The sequence below is a fragment of the Pollachius pollachius genome (genome assembly GCF_949987615.1).
Source record: "Pollachius pollachius genome assembly, chromosome: 12".
NCBI lineage: Eukaryota > Metazoa > Chordata > Actinopteri > Gadiformes > Gadidae > Pollachius > Pollachius pollachius.
Genome location: NC_136945.1, coordinates 16,524,165 through 16,545,735, shown reverse-complemented (window position 1 = coordinate 16,545,735; position 21,571 = coordinate 16,524,165). Strand labels below are relative to the sequence as shown.

Genomic DNA, 21,571 nt, shown 5'->3' with positions numbered 1-21,571 from the left:
CGTGCATGCTTGTGTGTGTGTGTGTGCGTGCGTGTGTGTGCGTGTTTGTGTGAGTGAGTTTGTGTTTGTTTGTGTGTGTTTATGTGTTTGTGTGCTAGTGTGCATGTGATGGGTGAATGTGCATGCATATTCAATATTAATAACACACACATATTAAATAAGGTTATACAATTCATTTAAATGGCCAAAAACTGCCCAAAAGAAGGCCGGAATCATGGTGGAAACAGCCCTGTGCCCCAAAGCCCCACAGGCTGTGTACAAACAGATATTTGCATAACGGCAACATTATTTCTGCAAGGGGAAGGTATGCCCACCTGTTGCATGTTTCCATATTTAACTGTGATAGGCTGAATATACTTGTGAGGTGAACCTGGTGTTCCACCTTTTGCTTCCACGTTCCACTGAACGTGGAGAAACTCTTCCTCTTGCCGATGCAGAAACCCTGCTTTGATGACAAATACTAGGCAGTAAACAACCTGCACAGCTAAAGGAGAAAATCACTTTTTTTAATGCAGGAGGCAAAACAAGAACAATATGTGGAAAACAAACAAGAATGGGGTTTATAAATAAAATACAGCGCCAGCAAATGATGGTTCCTTCCGCAGAGGACCCATGCACAGAATAACATTACAATCACATTATGAGTCCTGTCTCTGTGCTCTGTCTGCCTGTTGCAGGAAAAAGGATTCTTTCCAAAAGTATATGACAAATTGCACACATTTCTGCCACGGACTGCTTCCAGTTTTAAGTGGGGTCTGTTTTCTGCTCTGGTGCAATTATTTCACCATGCATTCACCATGTAGCCCTACAGGATCCAAGAGAACAATTCCTTCCCAGAAATTAGATAAAAGGTGACCATTACCCAGACCCCCCCCCTCTCTCTCTCTCGCTCTCTCACTCACTCTCACTTTCTCTGCATTTCCTTGTATATTTTGTCCTTGACATTCATTAATCCCCTCTTGCAACCATTGTGTTTGGAGTGTTGTGAATAACCTTTACACTATGTCACATGGTCATTATCTTCCAAAGCATTAACACCTGCATTTCATGGAAATCAATTTCATGCTATGAGGCATTGCATTATTCCCATGGTTGTTATGTCCCACAGCAGGTTTTAAAACACAAAGCCTTAGGCTATAAATGTATATGTATGGTGATTCTGTGAATGAGCCCTTTGTCAAGAAACGACACCGAAACCAATCCCTTCATAAATTGGTTGTTGCGATCTCTTAAAGGGAAAGGGTATTTCTGTGTCAGATTCTACCTGGAAACCTACTATTATCTTAAAACTTACAGTAAATAATGCTTAAATAAATGCAGCAACGAAAATGCAGCTGCTTTCATCAGTACAGCAACAATACACTCAACAATACGATTTTCAGGAAAATCTGTCTTAAATCTATTATTTTATTTAACACTTGAAACTCAAAGAACAGAGTCAACATTCAGACCGTCTCTATCGGTTTTACATTATGGTCATTCAATATTAACAGGGCTGCCTTCAGCCTACCAAAGGCCCTTTAAAGAACATCTGGTTGTCAAGCAATCGAGTTATCTTCTTTTAAACGCATTGCTGCATTTCATTCCCCCAATTTAGCTGGCAAGCCCCTGTCTATTTTGTCAGATAATCCAAGGTACATCTGTCCCTGAAAGTGCTCAAGGCTTTGAGGATTACTATGACAACCTTTGGCAAAAGTAGGACTCGGATGTCATGAACAGTGTATTATGGTGCTCATTGGCCCCTAGGCTACTACTTGTTTTAGGCCCCCTTACAGATCATGCAGAAAAAAAGTAGTTTAGTGCGGTGTATAAAATAATTGAGACAGCTTTACTGAAAAAGCACCGCTACTGAAGAATCAGCTGATTACTTAATAATGATTCTTGTTATGGGCCAATTTGGGTGAAGTCTTTTTGTAGTTTCTTTTTTTATAGAAAATAGTCTGACCAATCCAGGGGGCCCCTTGCACACCTGGGCCCCTAGGCTGCAGCCTAGGCTAGCCTGTGCGGCAATCCGTGTCTGGTCCTTATTGAGATCACTGTCCTTCAGCCTCAATCCCCCCCGGCTTGCTTCCTTCTCCTCCATCTGCTCCCCATAGTGCTGAACTGCTGCAAGGGCAACCTGCTGCTGCTGCTGGACTCCTCAGGCAGCGTCTCCTCCTACGAGTTCGAGCGCCTGCTGCCCTTCCTGGTGGAGCTGCTGCGCCCCTTCCCCCCGGGCAGCGGCCACGTCGACGTGGGGCTGCTGCAGGTGGACACCATGCCGCACGTGGGGTTCGCCCTGGGCGCGCACCGCACCTGGCCGGAGCTGCGGGCAGCCCTGATGGGGGCCCGGCTCCTGGGCGGGGACACCGAGACCACCAAGGCCCTGTCCAAGGCTGAGGAGCTGCTCTCCGAGGCAGCCGGGCTCCCTAGGGTGCTCCTGTGGCTGACGGACGGCGTGAGGCCCGGAGACGTGGACCAGAGCATGTCGAAGCTGAAGGAGGACGGGGTGGCCGTGCTGGCCCTGGCCACCGGACAGGGGGACTACCAGACCCTGCGGCGGGCGGTGACCCCGCCCATCGAGTCCCACCTCTACGTGGTGGGCGTCGATGACCTCCACATCGTGATGGAGGAGCTGAGGGAGGCCATCATTGGTGTGTGTGTGTGTGTGGGTGTGGGTGGGTGGGTGGGTGGGTGTGTGTGGGTGGGTGGGTGTGTGTGTGGGTGTGTGTGTGTGTGTCTGTGTGTGTGTGTGTGTGTGTGTGTGTGTGTGTGTGTGTGTGTGTGTGTGTGTGTGTGGTCTCTGTCCTATTGGGAGGAGCAGATATTGTTAAGCTCCGATAAAGTGAATCCTATAACATATTCAAGCTTGAGAGCATGATTATGCTGGATTATCCAAAGATGAATATACATATATGTAAATATATATGTAGGTGTTTGTCAACTCCAGAACATATACGCACTTACGTAAAGTGTTGTACGTCCTGGCACAATTTTTCTTTAGAGAGAGTACAGAAAGTGATTTATTGTTGTTTTTTTCTTCTGACAACTGTACTTATTGTATGTCGCTTTGGTTAAAAACGTCTGCTAAATACCCTGAATGTAAAATGTAAACAGAAATGTAGCATGCTCTCTATGATTCTCCCTCCGCCATTTCCCGCCCGTTTCCCATGGTCAGAGGTCCTTTGTGCGGGGCTCCGCGTGGTCCATCTGACGGCCCGTAGCGCTGTACTACAGTGGCGTCCGGTTATGACCACGAACACAGGCTCCTGCCCCCTGCAGTGGCAGTGTGTGGGGGGGCCGGGGGCCGGCTCCAGCAGCACCTCTGGGTGTGGCGCTGCTGCCGGGTGGCCCCAGAGTCACAACGTCACCGGGAACTCCAGCAGGGCGGAGCTGAGCGGCCTGCGCCCGGACACCACCTACACAGCCTCCCTCACCCCCATGTCGGCCCTTTGCGAAGACAACTTCTGCAACCTGTCCGTCACCTTCACCACACTGCCTGGTGAGAGAGAGAGAGGGAGAGGGGGGGGGGGGGGGAGAGAGAGAGAGAGGGGGGGGGGGAGAGAGAGAGAGAGAGGGGGGAGAGAGAGAGATAGGAGAGGGGGGGAGAGAGAGAGAGCGAGAGAGAGAGAGGGGGGTGGGAGACATAGAGAGAGAGAGAGAGAGAGAGAGAGAGAGGGAGGACATAGAGGGAGCTTCTACATAATAATCAGAAAAGGGTTAAAACAACAAGATGATTTAGTACTTGGGCCTGCAGCTGTAGGGGTTGTCGTTGGCTCTAGAAACCTCTTTGTGCACCCACCCTGAACACCGCTTGGCACCCATAACCTCCTCGTCCAAGCACCATACTGCAGGAACAGAGTTATAGATACAGGTCTGGCTGGAGGTAGGCGTTCAGTGGGCGAGACACCTCCGGAAACTAAGCTTCAATCGATTTCCAGTTACCACTCTAATGGTGTAAACTAGATTAAAAACTACAGGGTGCTTGACTGTGCGTTCACTGCCCATTATCCGCTTGTGCTGATGGGGCAATCACAGCAAACAATCCCCCGCTAGCTTGATTGGTCCACATTGTGCACGGCCTCGCAGTCTCTCTTACGCTTTCGTCTTTTTCTCCCTTTCCTTCCCTCGTGTTCAGAGTTATTGGGTCCAGCTGTGGTCTCCGTGTTTGCCTCTGGCCCTCACCAGATTCACGTCAGCTGGGGCCCTCTACAGCCCCGACACGTCCAGCGCTACAGGGTGGAGTACGCAGTGCTTCCCGGCGGACACGTACGCACCGTGGTGGTGGACGGCCACCACAACTCCACTGTGCTCACTGGACTGGAGCCAGACGCTCAGTATCTGGTGACCGTCAGCGCTGTGCACTACACAGGCGGGGAGAGAGCCATGTCTGTCAAGGCCTGCACTCAGGAAGGTCTGGTCTGGTCCACCCCCCCCCCCCCCCATCCCCCTGCTGAACAGATGATGCATGCTTGTGTCTGTGCCTTGGTTTTTTTTGTGTTATTCTCTTTTCTGTCCTCCTCATAGTCCTTTCATTTCCTGGACCTAGGGGGCAATATAATTGGGTGCTTCTTGGGTGTAAGTAATCTGGTGTGGGCGCCTTGAAATAAGGGATTAGAAAGAATGGCTGGAATACAAATGTAGTCACTCTTAAGAAATATCGGCCTGCAGTGGAAACAGCCTTATTTCAAACCTAGGCAGTCGTGTTTTAATATGAAAAACGAAATATTAAAAGCCTTACGGCTTAAATACTATCAAACCGCCTTCCCTTTGCTTCCATTTGGGCCTTTTTCTGCCTATTGCTTGTCAATTTTTTGCTTAATCCTCTGGTTATGTAAATCCTCCTCCCACTACATTGTTTCTGTCTGTATGTACATGGAGCTCAGAGACCCCTTCCACCAGGTGATCTGTCCTCTGTCTCCCTCCCTCCCTCGCCCTCTCTCTCCCTCCCCCCCCAGTGCCTACACCACTCCCAGCCCTGGAGGACCTCCTCCTGACCCCCATGGATGGAGCCGGGGTCGAGGCGAAGTGGAGGGCCCCCTCCAGGCAGCAGGACACCCTGAGGGGCTACTGGCTGAGCTGGGAGGCAGGGACCCCCACGGGGCCCTCGACCTCCGTGTCGTACATGCACGTGGGCGCCGGAACCTTGTCGGCGCAGCTGGCTAACGTGGCCGGCGGCGGTTGCGCCCGCGTGTGTGTCTCCCCCGTCTATCGCTCGGGCCGCGGGGACGGACTGTGCTGCACTGCCGGGGGGTGATTGGACCGGTGGGTCTGGGGACCTGAGCCCAGCCGCACACACACACACACATACGGACGAACGCATGCATGTGCAAACACACACACACACACACACACACACACACACACACATTAACGCACACAGACACACATACGGACGTACGCACTGTCACACACACACACACACACACGAACATCCAAACTCACACGCACACACACAGAAACACACACACACAAACATCAATACTCACACACAAACACACATTAACGCACACACATGCACAGATCGAATGCACTTGCACACACACAGACCTATGCACAGACATTCACACACATACTGACACCAGACACACACACACACACACACACACACACACACACGCATACACAGCCACACACACACACACACACACAGACACACACATAATTAGCATCAAATTCACTGATGCATGCATTGTTTTAATAAATGTGATTATTCGGACGCACTCAATAGCCTGGTTTCATTATATCCAGCAGGACATGTACCCAAAAGTAATCACCCCCCCATCCAGTCTCTGTCTTCTTTTTGTTTTTTTTTATAGATCTAAATCACTGAATTAAGAACGAGAGCCAGAGTCTCCTGCAATCAGCCGGATGATGTGAAGAGGATGCAATAAATGAAATTTTTCAAAGGCTTTAAAGATGCACTTTTATCTAAGGAGGTTTATTTTCTCCTCAATTAACACTGATGGTCCATTTATCATATGATATAATGTAAAATGCTTTCCAAATTATCGATAGTGTTTATTCTGTATTGCACACAATTCTGTGTTTGAGTATTTTACCTATACTTGATTTCACCTAGTGGTGAAATGTTATGCTGCTTTTCTTGTCATAATCAGTGAAATGTAAAGAAATTAAACTAACTCAATAAAATGATGTACACTTTGTTTGATTGTATTCGTTCCCCTTCACTATATTTATTTTGGGCGTCAGATGATTGTCATGTTATATGATTGTGCGTCTGTTTAAAACACGGTCAACAGTTCCCATCATTTACCGAGAGGAACTGGATTACTTGCTGCTGTTTCACCGCCACCAACACACTAGGGGGCGCCGCCCAATTCAAGCAGTGCACTTGCGGTTGTAAAACGGATGTCCTCAGAGCTCCGTTCTCGCAACGCAATTTTAAAAAAATATGCCATGGCTGCTGGCGATCTAAGGATTCCCGGAGAAGGTGTTCTAATAGGAGATAAACTTTATTCCGGCGTTACTTTAACATTAGATAATTGCCGGGTGCCAGCGGAGCGGCTACAGAGCAGCCCGTCCGCCGACCATGGCTTGACCTCGATCGCCGAGGAGCAGCTTAGGATGCGCGGATGTGAGTTGATCCAAGCCGCTGGCATCTTGCTCAAACTTCCACAGGTTGGTGAAAAAATACGTAAATCACGGGCCTACGCGTGTGTTCATGTTCAATCCATACATCAAAGTGTTCATGGTAGGGTTTACTTTAAAGTGTAACAGGTCCTTTAGTCCAATTATTTAGCCACACAAACTCTCGTTGTCGAACACTGAATAACAACAGAGCCGCCGTCCATTGCGCGCTGTTTCTTAGTGAAGATTGAATACTGTTCCCTATAATCAAAACAAAGCGAATTTAGTTTGTTTGATTTGTAAAGGAACGGGGTTATTAGATTATATCCACATTAATCATTGTAAGGGCGTTGTTAAAAGGCAAGGCACAACACTTTGTAACAAAGGAGTCAAGTTAAGAACTAAAACCACCCACGTGTTACGACTAGTGTGTATCAATAGTTACAAACAGACAAATGACCTACTAAGTACTCAGAGACCCTTATTAATGGCGTATTTAATTCATAATACCTAACGGAAACATGAGGAGGATTTGAGGGAAAACATTGTGTATGTCATGGTTTTTAGTAGTGTTCTAACCAGTAGCTAGACTGTCATGTCGAAGGAAGCCTATGGATGACTTTAGTATACATTTGTAGAGTACTGTGTAGGAATGGTGAGACGAGAGGTAATTTTTTTTGTAAGCATAGAACGAAGGACGCAGTGTCTACAAGATACAAACCTTTACCCCATGCATGTAAGCAAGATCCAGCAATGCCCTGCTTAGTGTGATGTTCTTGTCTTGCTCCTAAACTCTCTGTTTACCTCATCACAGGTAGCGATGGCCACGGGTCAAATTCTCTTCCAGAGATTTTTCTACTGCAAATCGTTCGTCCGACACTGTGCAGAGGTACGCTGGATTCATTTGATTGTCAACTTAGTCACTGTGAAGGTGTTGTGTGGCCCGACTCATTTGCCGTCGTCTTGTCTATTTTGTCCCTGAGATGGTGGCCATGGCGTGTGTACACCTCTCCTCTAAGATCGAGGAGGAGCCGCGCCGGATACGAGACGTGATCAACGTGTTTCACCATCTGAAGAAGGGCCGAGGGGGCCGGTAAGACTTCTCTCCTGCCGGACATGTGTGCTTCACTCAGAGAGTAGAGTAGGCACTGGGCCTCAGCTAGGGCTGCACAGTCGGGACAAAAAGTGTAATTGCGGTTATTTTGCCCGATATTGTGATAGTGATTATTCAGTATTAGGGCTGGGTATTGTGGCCAATTTCCTAAATCGATTCGATTTCGATTCATACGGTTCTGAAACGATTAATCACGATTTGAGTCAATTCAATCTGCTCGTAAATAATGAAAATGGCTCAACTGTGTTGCAAAATACAAATATACTTTATTTTCTCTCTTCATCTTAAACAACAGGTTTTAAGTGCAAACTTGTAAATTGGACAGTTTAAACTTGAGCTGTAAACAAGTCGCAAGTCTGAAAAGTGCAATTTTGAAATTAGAAAGGAATTGCAAGTGAAAGTGTACTTGAACTACAGCATTCCATCACTGCAATTGCATTAAGGCATTGTTTATTAAAGTGCATAAATAATAATAATGGTAACAAAACTAAAAAATAAAAAAATAAAAATCTATCTCATGCCCTATGAATCGATATTGCAAAATTGAAATGAAATCAATCCAAAATCGATTATTTATCTAGCCCTATTCAGTACGGTTTGCAGGTTATCGATTCATTCAATATTCTGTGGAATCAATTGTAAGCAATTGAGTTATATTGGTTTGTAATTTTATTTGAATGGAACAGACATACACACTATTTGAAATGGGCCAAATCAGAATTTGATTAATATGTGATTAACTTTGCGGCCCTAGTTTCAGCCTGGCTCAGCCAAATGTTAGCCCGTAAAAAAAATCACTTGGTGCAAACAAAACTCGAAGATCTCCGATTGGCCGAACCAGAGCTCCGCCCTCCGTAAAGGTAGTCTGACAGACATCATGAAAAAGGAATGAGAGTTGACCACAAAGGCACCTTTCATCTTGATGCCAGTATCACAAGCTTTTGGCCACTTACCCTTCTCCCCAGTGTTTAATGGGTAGTTTATGGTATACTTTATACATACTAACATGCCTCTAACTAGACAAACTCCTCCCAATTCCACCACCCTTTCAAACGTCTAACCTACTATGCACTGTACCCCCTGTCCTGGCTTCAGGTTTTTAGTAGGTCTTTAGCATCCCTCTTAGAACCCGCCCCCATCGATGGGCTTCTGCTGTCTGGTCCACAGAACACGTCCGCCGCTGCCATTGGACGCCGCGTATGTCAATACCAAGGCTCAGGTGATCAAAACGGAAAGGAGGGTTCTGAAGGAGCTGGGCTTCTGCGTGCACGTCAAGCACCCCCACAAGGCAAGTGTGGTAAACGTTGGTTCTGCACACGTTTCTACTCACTATTATTCACTAATTAATGCCTCATACGTATATTTTCAATCAAAATGTTTGCAGGTTTGATGCGGTTTGTTGTTGTGTGTGCTCTAGGTGTGTGCTCTATGCATCACCGATTTATTTTGTCATTATAGCTGTTGGCTTCTCATTTCAGTGCATCACGTATCTCTGTTACTTTCTAACGGCCTGCTGTGTCACCCTTTACAGGTAATAGTCATGTACCTTCAGGTTCTGGAATGTGAGAAGAACACTCCCCTGGTTCAGATGGCCTGGTAGGTCTATGACTATAGACTTTAATATTATGTGTTTGTTTTTGTTCATTTGATATAATATCTTTTGATTCAGTTTTTAAGTGAATGCTTTTTCAAAAAAAAATCCTCCAGAGCTATGTAAATTATTATTGACCTTGCAGATGCATCTTGGAACTCAAATATTAGTTTTTTCATGCTTGTTTTTTAATGGTTGGTTTCTTTGTGATCAGGAACTACATGAATGATAGCCTGCGCACGGACGTTTTCCTGAGGTACAGTGCTGAGACGGTCGCCTGTGCCTGTATCTACCTGTCAGCCAGAGCTTTACAGGTCAGTTACAAGTATTTCACATGCTGTTATAACGTCGGTTATCAAAATAATGACTCTACACATTATACTGATGAATTTCTTTATGATTGATTCAGGGGGGGAATTATTTGTTACAGTTGCTAAGCTCAAGCCTGTAACATAATTAAATACCAAAAAAAAGAGCCATGTAAACACAAATACATACAAATATAATTTATAGATAAATATTGACCGACAATAAAATGTAACAATACGTTTAGGGTAAGCTTTCTTACTGTTTTAGCCCTGGGATCGTAGGTCTTGTCCCAGTGTTTCCTACCTCCTCACCTGTCGCGTGTGTGACGTGTTCCACGCGTCTCTGTGAGGTGGTGTCGCCCTCCCAACAGTGACCAATGCGATGTTCCCTCTCGGCGCTGAACAAAGTGCATCTAACCAAACCCGTGCTGTATCGTCCCCCCCCCCCCCCCACAGATACCTCTGCCAGAGCAGCCTGCCTGGTTCCTGTTGTTCGGCTCGGCGGAGGAGGACCTGAAGGAGATCTGCCGGAGGATCCTGCGGCTGTACTCGCTGCCCGGCGTGTCCCTGGCCGCCCTGCTGCTGCAGGTGGACAAGTGCCGCCAGGCCATGGACGCCGTGGCCGCCAAGGCCAAGGCCGCGGGCACGGTGCTGCTCTCCATCGGCACGCCCACCCTTGACAGCCCCGCTAACTTCTCCCCCGCCTCCAAAGCAGGTACAGTGGATGGGCCACTGGCGGCCTTTCTTTCTTCATAAGCTGAACCGCATGCTACAGAGGTTGAAGGCACCACCGTCTCTACTGGAGCGGTGTTTTATCTGTTTTGGGTCTCTACCTAATATAAAATATACGGTTTCAATATGATGGACTGGTAATGCAAGAATTTCCTTTGACCCGAGTTGTCTGCACTGGGTGTATAATCCGATTCAGCTCGTCCGCCTGCCTGGGTCTTTGTTCCGTAGCTGGAGCCGAGCTTTGGATTGTTTAGATTAGGCTTTAGGGCTTTAATGTATGTGGCCCCCTTTAGTGGTGGAAATAAATACATTGTTAAGGGAATAGAATCGAATAGAAGCATCTTAAGTGCATTGCACTGCACTTGAGATTAATACAAAATGATATAATGATATCCTTCATGATATGAATTCATTGATTTCTAAAATTGCTTTCTTGTTTTTAATCATCATTTTTAGTGTCACCTGCTGTGCCAAATCCCGGTCATGAATCTCCTGTGTCAAAAGTTGCCCTAAAAAATGCCTGTCGAAAACTAGCGAATGGAGATGGGTGAGTTTATTTGTCTCCTTTGGCAGTTGTTGCAATGGAACTTTAGAGCGCATTTCAATTTACAGTGCAGGTCACTTTACATTAAGTTACTTTACATGCAGTTCACTTAACAGTGCAGGTCTCTTTACATTCAACTTAACATGCAGTACACTTAACATGCAAGTCACTTCCCACCGCAGGTCACTTTGCAGCGCAGGTCACTTTACAGCGCAGGTCACTTTACAGCGCAGGTCACTTTGCAGCGCAGGTCACTTTACAGCGCAGGTCACTTTACAGCGCAGGTCACTTTACAGCGCAGGTCACTTTACAGCGCAGGTCACTTTCAACCCTTTATTTTCATGTGACTATTGTGTGTTAATCAGGAAGAGCAAACTAAGTCGCAGCGCCGAGAGGAGAGAGAGCCGACCCCCCAGTCCTCCAAAGCGCAGGTAGGGTCACGCCCCCAGGGCCCCCCCACAGTGTAGCGCACACCGTGGGGCTCGGCACAGCGGCTCCTGGTAAACACCCAGGCCCGTGTTGGATGTGAGTGTCGGTTGAACCAGTCCGTCTGTTGTTAACCCCTTTTCCTCTCCGTAGACGCAGTCGCAGCGTCTCGTCCGCCTCTCGCTCCGCCTCACCGCTACGACGCAAGAAGCACGCGGTCCACAGGGAGCGGGCGAGAGAGAGGGACCGGTACAGGGAGAGAGACGGGGAGAGGAGTCGCAGAGGAGCAGAGAAGGGTCGTGGACGGAGGGAGGAACACTCGCGTAGGAGATGACCGGACTCGCCACGGGGGGTCGACGGTTTATGATTTTTGATTTTTTCAGGGTCTGACTATGTTTTTATAGTGTTATTTTTCCTGCTACGTTTTGCTTTTTTTTTTTTTTCCTTTTTGCATTTTCTTTTTTGTAAACGCTCACTTACAAAAGTGATCATGACTTTTTAAATACAATATTTTTTATAATCATCATTCATGTCGTTTACGTTTGAGTACCATTATGCCAACCCAAATTCACCCCCAATTGTATTCTATTGCAGCCATTTCTGGTGGCCTAAAGTTGTTATAAAATGAGTATTTCAAAGTCTACTTGCTGGATGTCTTCAGTACTACCATACCATCATATGCTGTGGAGACATATTGCCCACAACATGGCACACAACAAAAGTGTTTCGTAGATTATCAACAAAAGCCCATGAAAATTCAATAGAAATCCTGGCACCATTAATACCAAAAATATTAATCTCAACATAATGTGTAAGCACATGCACCCACACAAAGTTTGCGATGTGTCTGCAAACAAAGCACGTCGAGGTGTACTGATTAGTCCCCTGGGAGCTGTGAACCTGATCCTAGCAATACTTGGGAGCTCTGTGATGCTCGGGTACTCCCTGGGGGTATTGCATGCATCGTTAATGATATCTAATGAAAAAAGCACCAATGCCGTCAATTTGGTCAGGTGACGAATGGATGACCTCCCCCTCCCGTGTTATATAGGGTGGGTTAGGGGGAGGGGTAGAGATCAATGAGCAGCACCAAAGGATGATCAGCAGGATAGGCCCACTGACGTGTAGCGAGGCGGGACTCGGCACTGACGTTCAACAGTGAAGGTCCTCGACATGGCGCGTGTGCGTTGCAGGCCATAGATTATGCTTGGTTTTACCTAACCCTTAGGTGAAACCCTTTAGTTTGTCTTTTTTATTCTGGGAAAAGCCTTGAATTAACAAACCGAAAAATGTCGGATTCGGAGGCAGAGCTGGTGGGGATGGGACTGCGCACCGACGCGTCCCCCGTTCAGACAACCTTCTACATCCTCCTGGTGCTGTTCGGCATCGTGGGGAACGCCACGGTGATCGGAGTCATCGGCCACAGCGTGCTGATCAACCCCGGCGTGGGCCGGAACTCGGACATCATCATCATCAACATGGCGGTGTCCAACCTGATGGTGTCTGTGATGAGGAACGCTCTGCTCGTTATCTCAGACATTGGAATCGCGGTAGGATTGTTTTCATTGAACTACTTAACCACCAGAGGTACTTTTGAAATGTTTGTTTTGGGGGGTGAAGCTGCCACTGCAATAAACATAATTAAATAATATATTGTTCTGTAAATGTTATGAGAACCACAATGACAGGTGAACAATAAGGTTTGTGAACAACATGAATGCTATTTAAGCACTATAAATATGAATCTGTGTCTTTCCTTCAGCTATACTCGTCCAAAGAATGTTGTCAGTTTCTCATGGGGGTGTGGGTGTGGCTGCGGTCCGTCAATGTGTGGTCCACACTGTTGCTCAGTGCCTTCCACTTCCACACCTTAAGAAGAGTGGCCCCTCCACTGGGGAACCTGCATGGGCCCCGGGGACTGCCCAAACTCCTCCTCCTTGGTCTGGGGCTCATCTGGGTCCTCAATTTCCTCTACTCCATCCCTGCCCACGTCTTCTCCATCAACGGCAACCAGAACAGCACTGAGGTGAGTGGGTTACCGGCTACGGAGTGATCCGCTGCCGCTGTCGGCTTTGGGCTGGGGGTGGAGGGGTGTTGTCTTGGTAGCCGATAATCTGTCGTCCTGTCGACATGTGATTGTGTGCATGTGCTTCTATAAATCAACCAGTCTGTCTCTTTTTTTTTTTATAAAATCCTTAATCCCAGTGTCGCTTGAAAAGGGGCATCAAACTTCCCAGGCCCACATTGGATTTGGCGTCCCAACCTTTTTTAATTTTCTCAGTGGGTCACCTCATCTTCCCCCCCTCTCCAGACCTTGATGCTGGTGAGCAGCACCACGCGGCCGCTGCTGGGCTGCATCTGGAACTTCCCCCTGAAGAACGGCCTGCTGTACGCCACCACCTCAATGGTCATCCACGAGACGCTGCCCATCGTGCTGATGGCCTTCACCAACGCCGGCTCCCTGTACACCCTTTACGCCCACAGCAAGATGCGCAGCCTGGTCAACGACGTGCACGTCATCAAGAAGGTTCCAGCGGAGCGCCGGGCAGCCAAGGTGAGGAGCGGGGGGGGGAGCAGGTAGACGCCAACGATCTAATGAATGCTGGTGTAATGCTACCGGTCTTAAACGCCTCACGTCATGCCACCAGGTGTGGGTGTGATTAGCTGGTACAAGCCGTTTGGCACAGGGAAGGAATGATTTTCATAGTGACATCACAAGTGGTCTTGTCCACCAAGATATATAAAGGATAGATGAGCAACGTTTGCTACAGTCCATTGGGTAGGCTGGTAGACTGATCTTCCGGCTTACATCTAGGTGGACACGTCCACTTGTGATGTCACTATGAAAATCATTCGTTCCCTGTGCCAAACGGCGTGTACCAGCTAATCACACCCACACCTGGTGGCATGACGTGACCTGGGGTAGATGGGGCGATAAGTGGAGTGCAAAAGTGGAGGGCTATATGAATAGAATATAAAAAAAAAAGTATTTCATTGATAAATTAACCATTCCGTAATAATTGCGTTAAGAAACTGCATGACGTGACCTCCCTTCTTGTCACTCCCCCCAGGTTATTCTGGCCCTCATTATGCTCTTCATCGCCTCCTGGGGAACCAGCATTATTTCTGTCAACTACTTCAACTATAACCGCGGTCAGTCGGCCGAGTTCCTCCTGGTCATTGCACGCTTTGCCAACATTTTCTTCATTGCCATGTCGCCCATTATTCTGTCTATTGGTCACCGCCGCTTGCGTTCGTTTTTCAAGTCTCGAATGACCTGACAGCAGAGCCCATGCCTACAGCGCCGTTTCAAGTATAGTCTCAAACATTCATTATGTTTTGAAAATGTTGTTCGTTTTCAGAAAAAAAAATTCAAGGCCGGAGGTATTCAGGATTTAGTTTCCATAATATTCCTTTGCCATCTTTTGTGTAATTTATCTGTGCAAGGTAATTATACCCCATATTTAAATAAAAACATGTTGATTTTAAACATATTACTTGCAGCTAATTGGAAGTTGTATCATAAAATGCTCTGTATATATATATATATATATGTTTTCTGTTATTGTGGGAGTAGTCCCTCGACTGTAAACTGAAAAATCAAGTAGTTGTAGCAAATTTTATTGGTATATTAGTTATTTATCTAGACCACGGCCGTTTCATGTAACATTAATTGAAAGACGAGAATAGAATGCAGTTCTAACTATGATATATTTGAGGTGATTGTCATTGTATGTTTTCAGATATAATTTTTTAATAAATTAATAGTAAACCATGCAGGCTTCTTGAACAATGTACTCGTCATTTCCATTTAGGCTTAAACCAAATTAACGGCATAAAGTATACAATGTTCTGCCTTAGACTTAAGTATGAAGAGAAATACATTGGTCATTTTCACATTATAATGACGATGAATGACGTTCTGTTGTCTCAATGAACGGAGCCCAAATCAATAGCTGTTTACCTCTCATTGCCACTGTCCTGAACTTAAACATATTCATTTTCAATCTACAAAAAAGCTTAACAATTCTGTACAAATCTTACTTAATACTTTTTCCTTTTTTTTCGACGGGCGATATTGCGGCAAACTGCTCACAGTTTGTAGGATTCGTACAACTATTTTTTATTCATAGTTTTCTCCTTGGTCTTCGCGGCTTCCTTCTGCACCACAAAGATAGTCTTCCCCTTCTCCTTCTGCTGTGCTGCGTCCTCGGCCCCGCCGTCCTCCCCTTCCTGCCCCCGACACCTGACCAAGTTCGAGCAGCCGACCAGTTTACCCACAATCCTCTTCCTCAGCTTCCCGTGTCCCAGGGCCACCACCATGGGGCTGAACCCCACGAACAGGGACGCCGCAAAGTGGGCCACGGTCAGCAGGCCCTCGGCGTGGTGGCCCCCGTCGTGGTTGTAGTACGTCACCGCGGCGACCTGCAGCACCCAGCACACCACAAACAGGGACACCAGCGACATGATGACGTGGCCCGCCTTGCGCTCGCTGGCCAGGTGTCTGTCCATGTCCCCGCCGTCCCCGCCCGCCGCCGTCACGGCCCGGATGTGCTTGGCCAGGGCGTGAAGCGTGGCCAGGTTGGTGCAGATCATCAGCACCAGAGGCAGCACCTCGTTCAGCACCAGGGAGGTGGAGGCGAACGCCGCGCCCTGCTCCCGGCTGGGGAACTCCCAGATGCAGCCCAGCAGAGGCCTGGTGGTGCAGCTGATCACCATCAGCTCCACCGTGGCGTTCCCGTGCACGTGCGTGGTGTACACCAGCGCCGGCAGGGAGAGCACCAGGTTGACGCCCCACACCAGTCCCAGAGCCCCCCACACCCGCCGCCGCTCCTTCTGCACGGCCAGCGGTCCGAAGGCCACGTGCTGGCGCCGCAGCGTGGAGCAGTGGAAGGCGCTCAGGGCCAGGGTCACCCAGCAGCCCACAGCCCTCCACCACACCCACAGCAGCATGAAGACCCGGCACCAGCCCGGTGACAGGGACACCTCCAGTCCCAGGTCGGAGATGAAGATGGGCACGGTGCGAAACAGCGAGGTCAGCAGGTTGGCCAGCGACAGGTGGACCAGGATGGTGTCCGACGCGGGCATCCGACGAGACTGGCTCTGCATGGCGGACTGGCACACCTGGGTACGACAGAGGAGACCGGTATAGAGGGGTGCGATACGCAAAATGCACAGGAACCGAACGGCAGCGCCACTTACCGTATGCATGACCATGAGGTTTCCCATAATACCGGTAAACACCAGAAGGCCAAACAATATGGCATCTACAGTGAGGACCTCAGCCATTGCATCGACTTCCGCATGGCGAAGCGATGCCTTGATTTTACGGACAAAGCGGTCTTTGTCCGTAAAAAAAGCAGTTTTTCAGTTTGAGAGCGGCAGGGTGAGGTGTTGACATGGACCTTTACTGTCTTGAGGTCCACCCCGCTGTTTATAAGCGGCTCAATGCTCGCCTGAATGCAGACGGGTCCATCCCCCCCGAGGGTCACGCTCTCCAGCAGTGCTGACCTGGTTCAAGGTGAATTAACCGGAACGCCTCGTTACCAGGATACGCCATGGGCACAGTTTGAATGGAAAAGTTATGGCAAATGGAAATTCAATGTCAACAGAACCAGAGCATTTTAAAAACTTTTATTTGTTTAGCGATTGTTTGTGTACATAGTGTAGGCTGACCGGAAGCACAACTTTATATATAGTGTCTTCATACATGAAGATCAAACAATAAAAAAACTAATTCAAGGGATTTATACCGTGGTAAGACATGTAACGTGTATATATGGTTTATATTTTTAATCTCATCGTTATATATATATATGAGAGAGAGACCTTTGATAGCAGTTTTACAATTGTAACTTTATTCATAATTTTATATAGTAAACCGAATAATGAAAGCGACCATCAAACAAATATATCATGATATCCTGATCATTCATTTGGATCATACTCCACTCCCTACTAGACACTAACTTAGTTGCTATCGCAGCAACTCATCAAATTCTCCCAAGACCTATTTCAGGGCCCATTGTACCATTGAGGTAATCCCGCTGATGCTGCATTTTGTTTTAATAATCAAGCTTCCCTCTTTTCCCTTGGCAATGATTGTTTGTTGCGTTGCATAGTTACTCATTTGTGAACAGCCATTGCTCAATATGTTCCCATTGGAGAACAGCTGAATCGCGTTTATGTATTGGGGCTGCCAAAACCTCATTGATAGAGGCCTACGTTTGAAGTCTCTGGCAGACAAAAAGCTAGCGATGAGTCCAGCATTTTACAATTAAATCAGTTTAATTCAAACGTATAAAATATAATCCCTTTACTATTCATGCATCAATATTTTAGATATTTGTCCTCAGTTGGTTAGCCGTACAGTGCGTATAAAGAAGCGTGACACTTGACTTCGCTGTTTTAACTAACTTACAGTTTTTCTCAATCGTTTAAATACGTTTTCTGAAACTATAGCCAAATTTCTAAAAACTCTAAACACAAACATGAGAAAAGTTGAAAATTTTGTCAAAACTACACATCAAGAGCATCAATTAAACACTGGTGTGATCAATTCAAAACACTTCCATCAAAATACTATTTACATATGTTTTGGCTTTATGAGGCCATGTTACATATTCCTATGTATAAAATTGTTTAGAAATAGCTTTCTTTTTAAAAGTTGCAATTAGGTGGTACATATAGTATAACGACTGTTGCCATATTGTTATACAATACTGTGAATATATCATATAAATATTGCATTGACAGAGTCGTATCAGAATAGGATACAATGCATATTTGTCTATCCAATGAGCTCCAATGGGCTAAACTCACAATCCCAGCTTCCCAGAGTCATACTGTAGGCCTACACCTATAGTTGATGCTGCAACATTGTTCTGACAATACACCAATGTTACCTATTTTGGTAAATTACAGTAAAGTAATTGCACTGATAAGTAAAATGAAAAACACTACAGTAAGAAAATGTTTAGACTGTCTTTCGGGGGATGTAATGATGAAATCAGTACAAGTACAAAAAGGTAACAAAGCAAATATATATATTTTTACTGTAATACAGCTAAATGTTCAGCTGAACTCACTGCATAAAAAGCTTTTCGTAGGCCAACAAAAATTAAAAATAAGAATATAAATGAGGTGAAACAGATCTACATGTAAATCAGTATGTTTCCCACCTCCAATCTTGATCAGGCCAAAGGACCATAGCCACAACACAGTAGAGCTCACCGAATCCTCTTTTATGCTCTGACACATGATTGAAGTGTTTGGCCAGTTGAGTTTGAACAGCTGAAAAGTGAGTTAGACTTATTGATAATTAGTTGTTGCGTTTTGAAGGCCAGTGTGAACCAGGTGAACCAAGTGTGCTAAATGAGGAGATTTGTGCTTAGAGTTTAGAAATAATGTGAAAACTGTGGAATTGTGCTTAGAGTTTTGCAGTCAGGAGTCTTGAAGTTGATACATGAGCTTCAAGTTTCCAGAATTGTGTGCATAGTTACATTTTTTGTGTGTCGAGAAAAACTGTAAGACCATTGCAAATTCCTCTGTTCAACCATAATGGGACAACAATCCTAGTCCTATTTACGGTCAATCTAATTTGGAAATGTCGTTTGTAAAGTTGCATTTGAAACGGCCATATAGGCATATATCACTCATAGGCCGTACAGGACTTTGACAGTCCGACTACGCACGACTCCAGTGCACCACGCGGGCTCTCCGCGCGCCGCTACACACCCACAAACGCGCACACACACGCACCAGCTATCACATCTTCACGGATCGACAACAAGAAGAGAACAAATCGGATGGCACGAATACGACACCCATTAATCCTCTCACAAAGTAAGTAAGGGACGTCGTTTATGTGATGGCGCGACTCAGGATAAATGAAATGACCTCCATCGTAAAGCAGTCGGTAGATTTTACGCTCATCATCCTCCCTGCATGAGCTAGCATAGCCATATATGCAAGGTCATCTGCGATGTTTTAAGATATAAATTTCACTTAATCATTGTCATCTTTTGCAGACACAAACTACCCCCTGGACGTTGACATGATTCGGCATTGGAGCAGATTGAATCGTGTGTAGGATCGATTTAAAACGGATGCTCAAACCGCACGCCATCAGACGTTCGCAAGAACAGCTTTTTCTCAGTTGAGTAGCATAACTCTTACAAAGGTATTGGGATGAAGAGGCAACAAATACAATCACTGTTTGTTTTGTCGGCCGTCATACTCTGCAAGTTGCACGAGACAGTGGGGTACAGCAGAACTGGCGGCGTCTCAGAAACCTCAATGCCAGCCGCATCTCCAGGAGAGGAGGGAGGCAGCCATAGCAGAGCACGGTCGAGGCACACACACGTCAGATCAAACAACCAAACATTCGACAATCTTGTCAACAATAGCAGACACGCACCAAAGATCAGAGAGGGGTCTGAGCCCATGTCCAACACCAGAAGAAGCCACCTTCCCGCTGTGATGTCTGGGAGGACAAACAGCCCCAGATGGAGCCCCACAGAGCAGCTGTGTGCCTACAGAGTAATCGAGGGGGGCGTCGGGGGGCAACTCTGTTTCCGACACACACAGTGGGGCTTCAATTGCGGCAGAGCGAACTGCAGGACCGTGAGTTCCCTGGGGAGCCTGGTGGCAAACGTACTCACAAACGGCACTGTGCTGTTGCAATGGACCAACGAGGGTGCAGTACGTGGGAGGGTTCACGGTAAGGCCACCGACGTAAGCACTGGTCAGGGCCCTCACATAAACAAGACCGGTGGTGGAGATGGAAACCACACGAGTGGGGATTCAGCGACAGGCTTGACAGAGGGACCACAGGGGTATTTAACTCCCACACCCAGGGCTGCTTTTAGCAACCGGCCCCGCAGGAGGTCGGGCGTGGAGCTGAGCTGCTGGTGGAACGGGAGCTACACGCAGTTCGAATGCGCCACCGTCCATCTCGGCCCCGGCTGCAGGGACTTCCTGCTGACCGACCTGCACGAGAACGTCCCCTATCGCATCTGTCTCCGTGCCCTGGCTCCGGCCCAGTCCCCGGCGGACCGGAGGGACTGCGTGGAGTTCACCATGCCGCCCTCCGGCATGCAGGACATTGTGATCGCCATGACTACCGTGGGAGGCGCCATATGCGTCATGCTGGTCATTATATGCCTGCTGGTGGCGTACATCACAGAGAATATCATGAGCCCCGCAACGCAACACACGTACCATTATCACACGCACTCGCGGCACTGACACTGTGCGTGTACACAAAGTGTGGTCCGGATACAAAATGTGTATTGGGATCAATTGTCCTGAATCATCCTACTGTGTCTTATACGAAACATGTTTAAATCAGCCACATAATGCCTCCGTACATTACATCTTGCTCGGTTTGGAGTTGAGCCTGCGAAATAGCAACTTATAAACCTTCTAATCATTGCAAGGGATGCACTGAACCAAAATTAGCCATTCACTACACATATGTTTATAATGGATCATTGTTTCATGTGGTGATTCCGCCTTTTCAGCTGTGATCAATCTCTTTGTAAAACTGCAATAAAAACCATCAACCCGAGTGACAGCGAAATCATAATAATAGCTTGGTAATAACCTAACTTTTAATTCCATACTTTCATAAATTATGGCTTCAATTGCCTCTGTGGCTGTTAGTTCAAGAGCCATTTTTTGCTGTTCTCTGTGTTTGAACTCTGGTTGTCACTGACCACTTTTACTGCACTTTTTGAAAATAGGCCTGTTCTAAATGTAAAATATGTAAGATGACATAAGTTGCCATGGCAAAGTCAATAAACTTTTTATTAAGACTATAAAAGTGTGTGGTGTGTGTGTCGGCTAGCAGTGGGTGAACCGATTCCCATAGAGCTTGATTTGTTCTGCTTCTGCCTTTTTAACAGGAAATAAATACATCGGACAGCATTAAAATAACATAACATCATTGTTGATAATTATAATTCAACACAATAGTTTAGATGGTAAATATGGCTTTAGAAAATACATTAGTTAATATGTCTAATAACATAAATCATTTATCATTGATAGGCCTATATGATGTAATATAATTAGACAGAAAAAACATTATGCAATAAAAAAAAACGCGTACAATTTGTGGACAAATTTGCTGAAAATGATATTTTCGAGACATTCCTTTTGTCATTATTTTTGCTAGAACCTGATTTATGGATTGCAACGAGGTTTCTTGCGACGTCACAGTGACGTGAACGTTTTTTTCTTGTATAACCGGTAAACCCAGCCCCTAAAATGACATCAACACT

The 21,571-nt window shown here is 46.6% G+C and overlaps 5 protein-coding genes across 6 annotated transcripts in view; 4 read left to right on the top strand and 1 right to left on the bottom strand.

Annotated features, from left to right (window-relative positions):
• LOC307084246 (von Willebrand factor A domain-containing protein 1-like) overlaps positions 1 to 6,146 on the top strand; it is a 7,672-nt gene extending 1,526 nt beyond the window's left edge. The window contains exons 2-6 of the mRNA XM_079748550.1: positions 2,097 to 2,633; positions 3,158 to 3,481; positions 4,118 to 4,393; positions 4,938 to 5,244; positions 5,799 to 6,146. Coding sequence (XP_079604676.1) covers positions 2,097 to 2,633; positions 3,158 to 3,481; positions 4,118 to 4,393; positions 4,938 to 5,236 — 1,436 coding nt within the window. The 3' untranslated portion in view covers positions 5,237 to 5,244; positions 5,799 to 6,146. The remainder of the gene's footprint in view (positions 1 to 2,096; positions 2,634 to 3,157; positions 3,482 to 4,117; positions 4,394 to 4,937; positions 5,245 to 5,798) is intronic.
• A 205-nt stretch (positions 6,147 to 6,351) lies between these two features.
• LOC307083906 (cyclin-L2-like) lies at positions 6,352 to 11,928 on the top strand (the record flags this gene model as incomplete). Of its 2 annotated transcripts, XM_079747938.1 has the most annotated exons (10): positions 6,352 to 6,621; positions 7,385 to 7,459; positions 7,554 to 7,663; positions 8,852 to 8,972; positions 9,216 to 9,280; positions 9,490 to 9,589; positions 10,040 to 10,298; positions 10,772 to 10,862; positions 11,225 to 11,290; positions 11,439 to 11,928. In XM_079747938.1, the coding sequence occupies 10 exons, from the start codon at positions 6,352 to 6,354 to the stop codon at positions 11,617 to 11,619; spliced, it is 1,338 nt and encodes a 445-aa protein (XP_079604064.1). In that variant the 3' UTR covers positions 11,620 to 11,928. The 2 variants fall into 2 exon arrangements, with proteins under 2 accessions (XP_079604064.1, XP_079604065.1); XM_079747939.1 differs by lacking the exon at positions 11,225 to 11,290.
• Positions 11,929 to 12,028: 100 nt separating this feature from the next.
• Positions 12,029 to 14,998, top strand: ora3.1 (olfactory receptor class A related 3, tandem duplicate 1). The gene is made up of 4 exons (XM_079747940.1): positions 12,029 to 12,835; positions 13,048 to 13,311; positions 13,597 to 13,839; positions 14,357 to 14,998. Exons 1-4 carry the CDS (start codon positions 12,575 to 12,577, stop codon positions 14,564 to 14,566), a joined length of 978 nt encoding a protein of 325 aa, XP_079604066.1. The 5' UTR covers positions 12,029 to 12,574; the 3' UTR covers positions 14,567 to 14,998.
• A 403-nt stretch (positions 14,999 to 15,401) lies between these two features.
• On the bottom strand, positions 15,402 to 16,574 carry ora4 (olfactory receptor class A related 4; the record flags this gene model as incomplete). Its single annotated transcript, XM_079747669.1, has 2 exons — positions 15,402 to 16,409; positions 16,488 to 16,574. The coding sequence occupies 2 exons, from the start codon at positions 16,572 to 16,574 to the stop codon at positions 15,402 to 15,404; spliced, it is 1,095 nt and encodes a 364-aa protein (XP_079603795.1).
• A 3,192-nt stretch (positions 16,575 to 19,766) lies between these two features.
• On the top strand, positions 19,767 to 20,534 carry fndc10 (fibronectin type III domain containing 10; the record flags this gene model as incomplete). Its single annotated transcript, XM_079747668.1, has 1 exon — positions 19,767 to 20,534. One exon carries the CDS (start codon positions 19,767 to 19,769, stop codon positions 20,532 to 20,534), a length of 768 nt encoding a protein of 255 aa, XP_079603794.1.
• Positions 20,535 to 21,571: the final 1,037 nt, after the last annotated feature.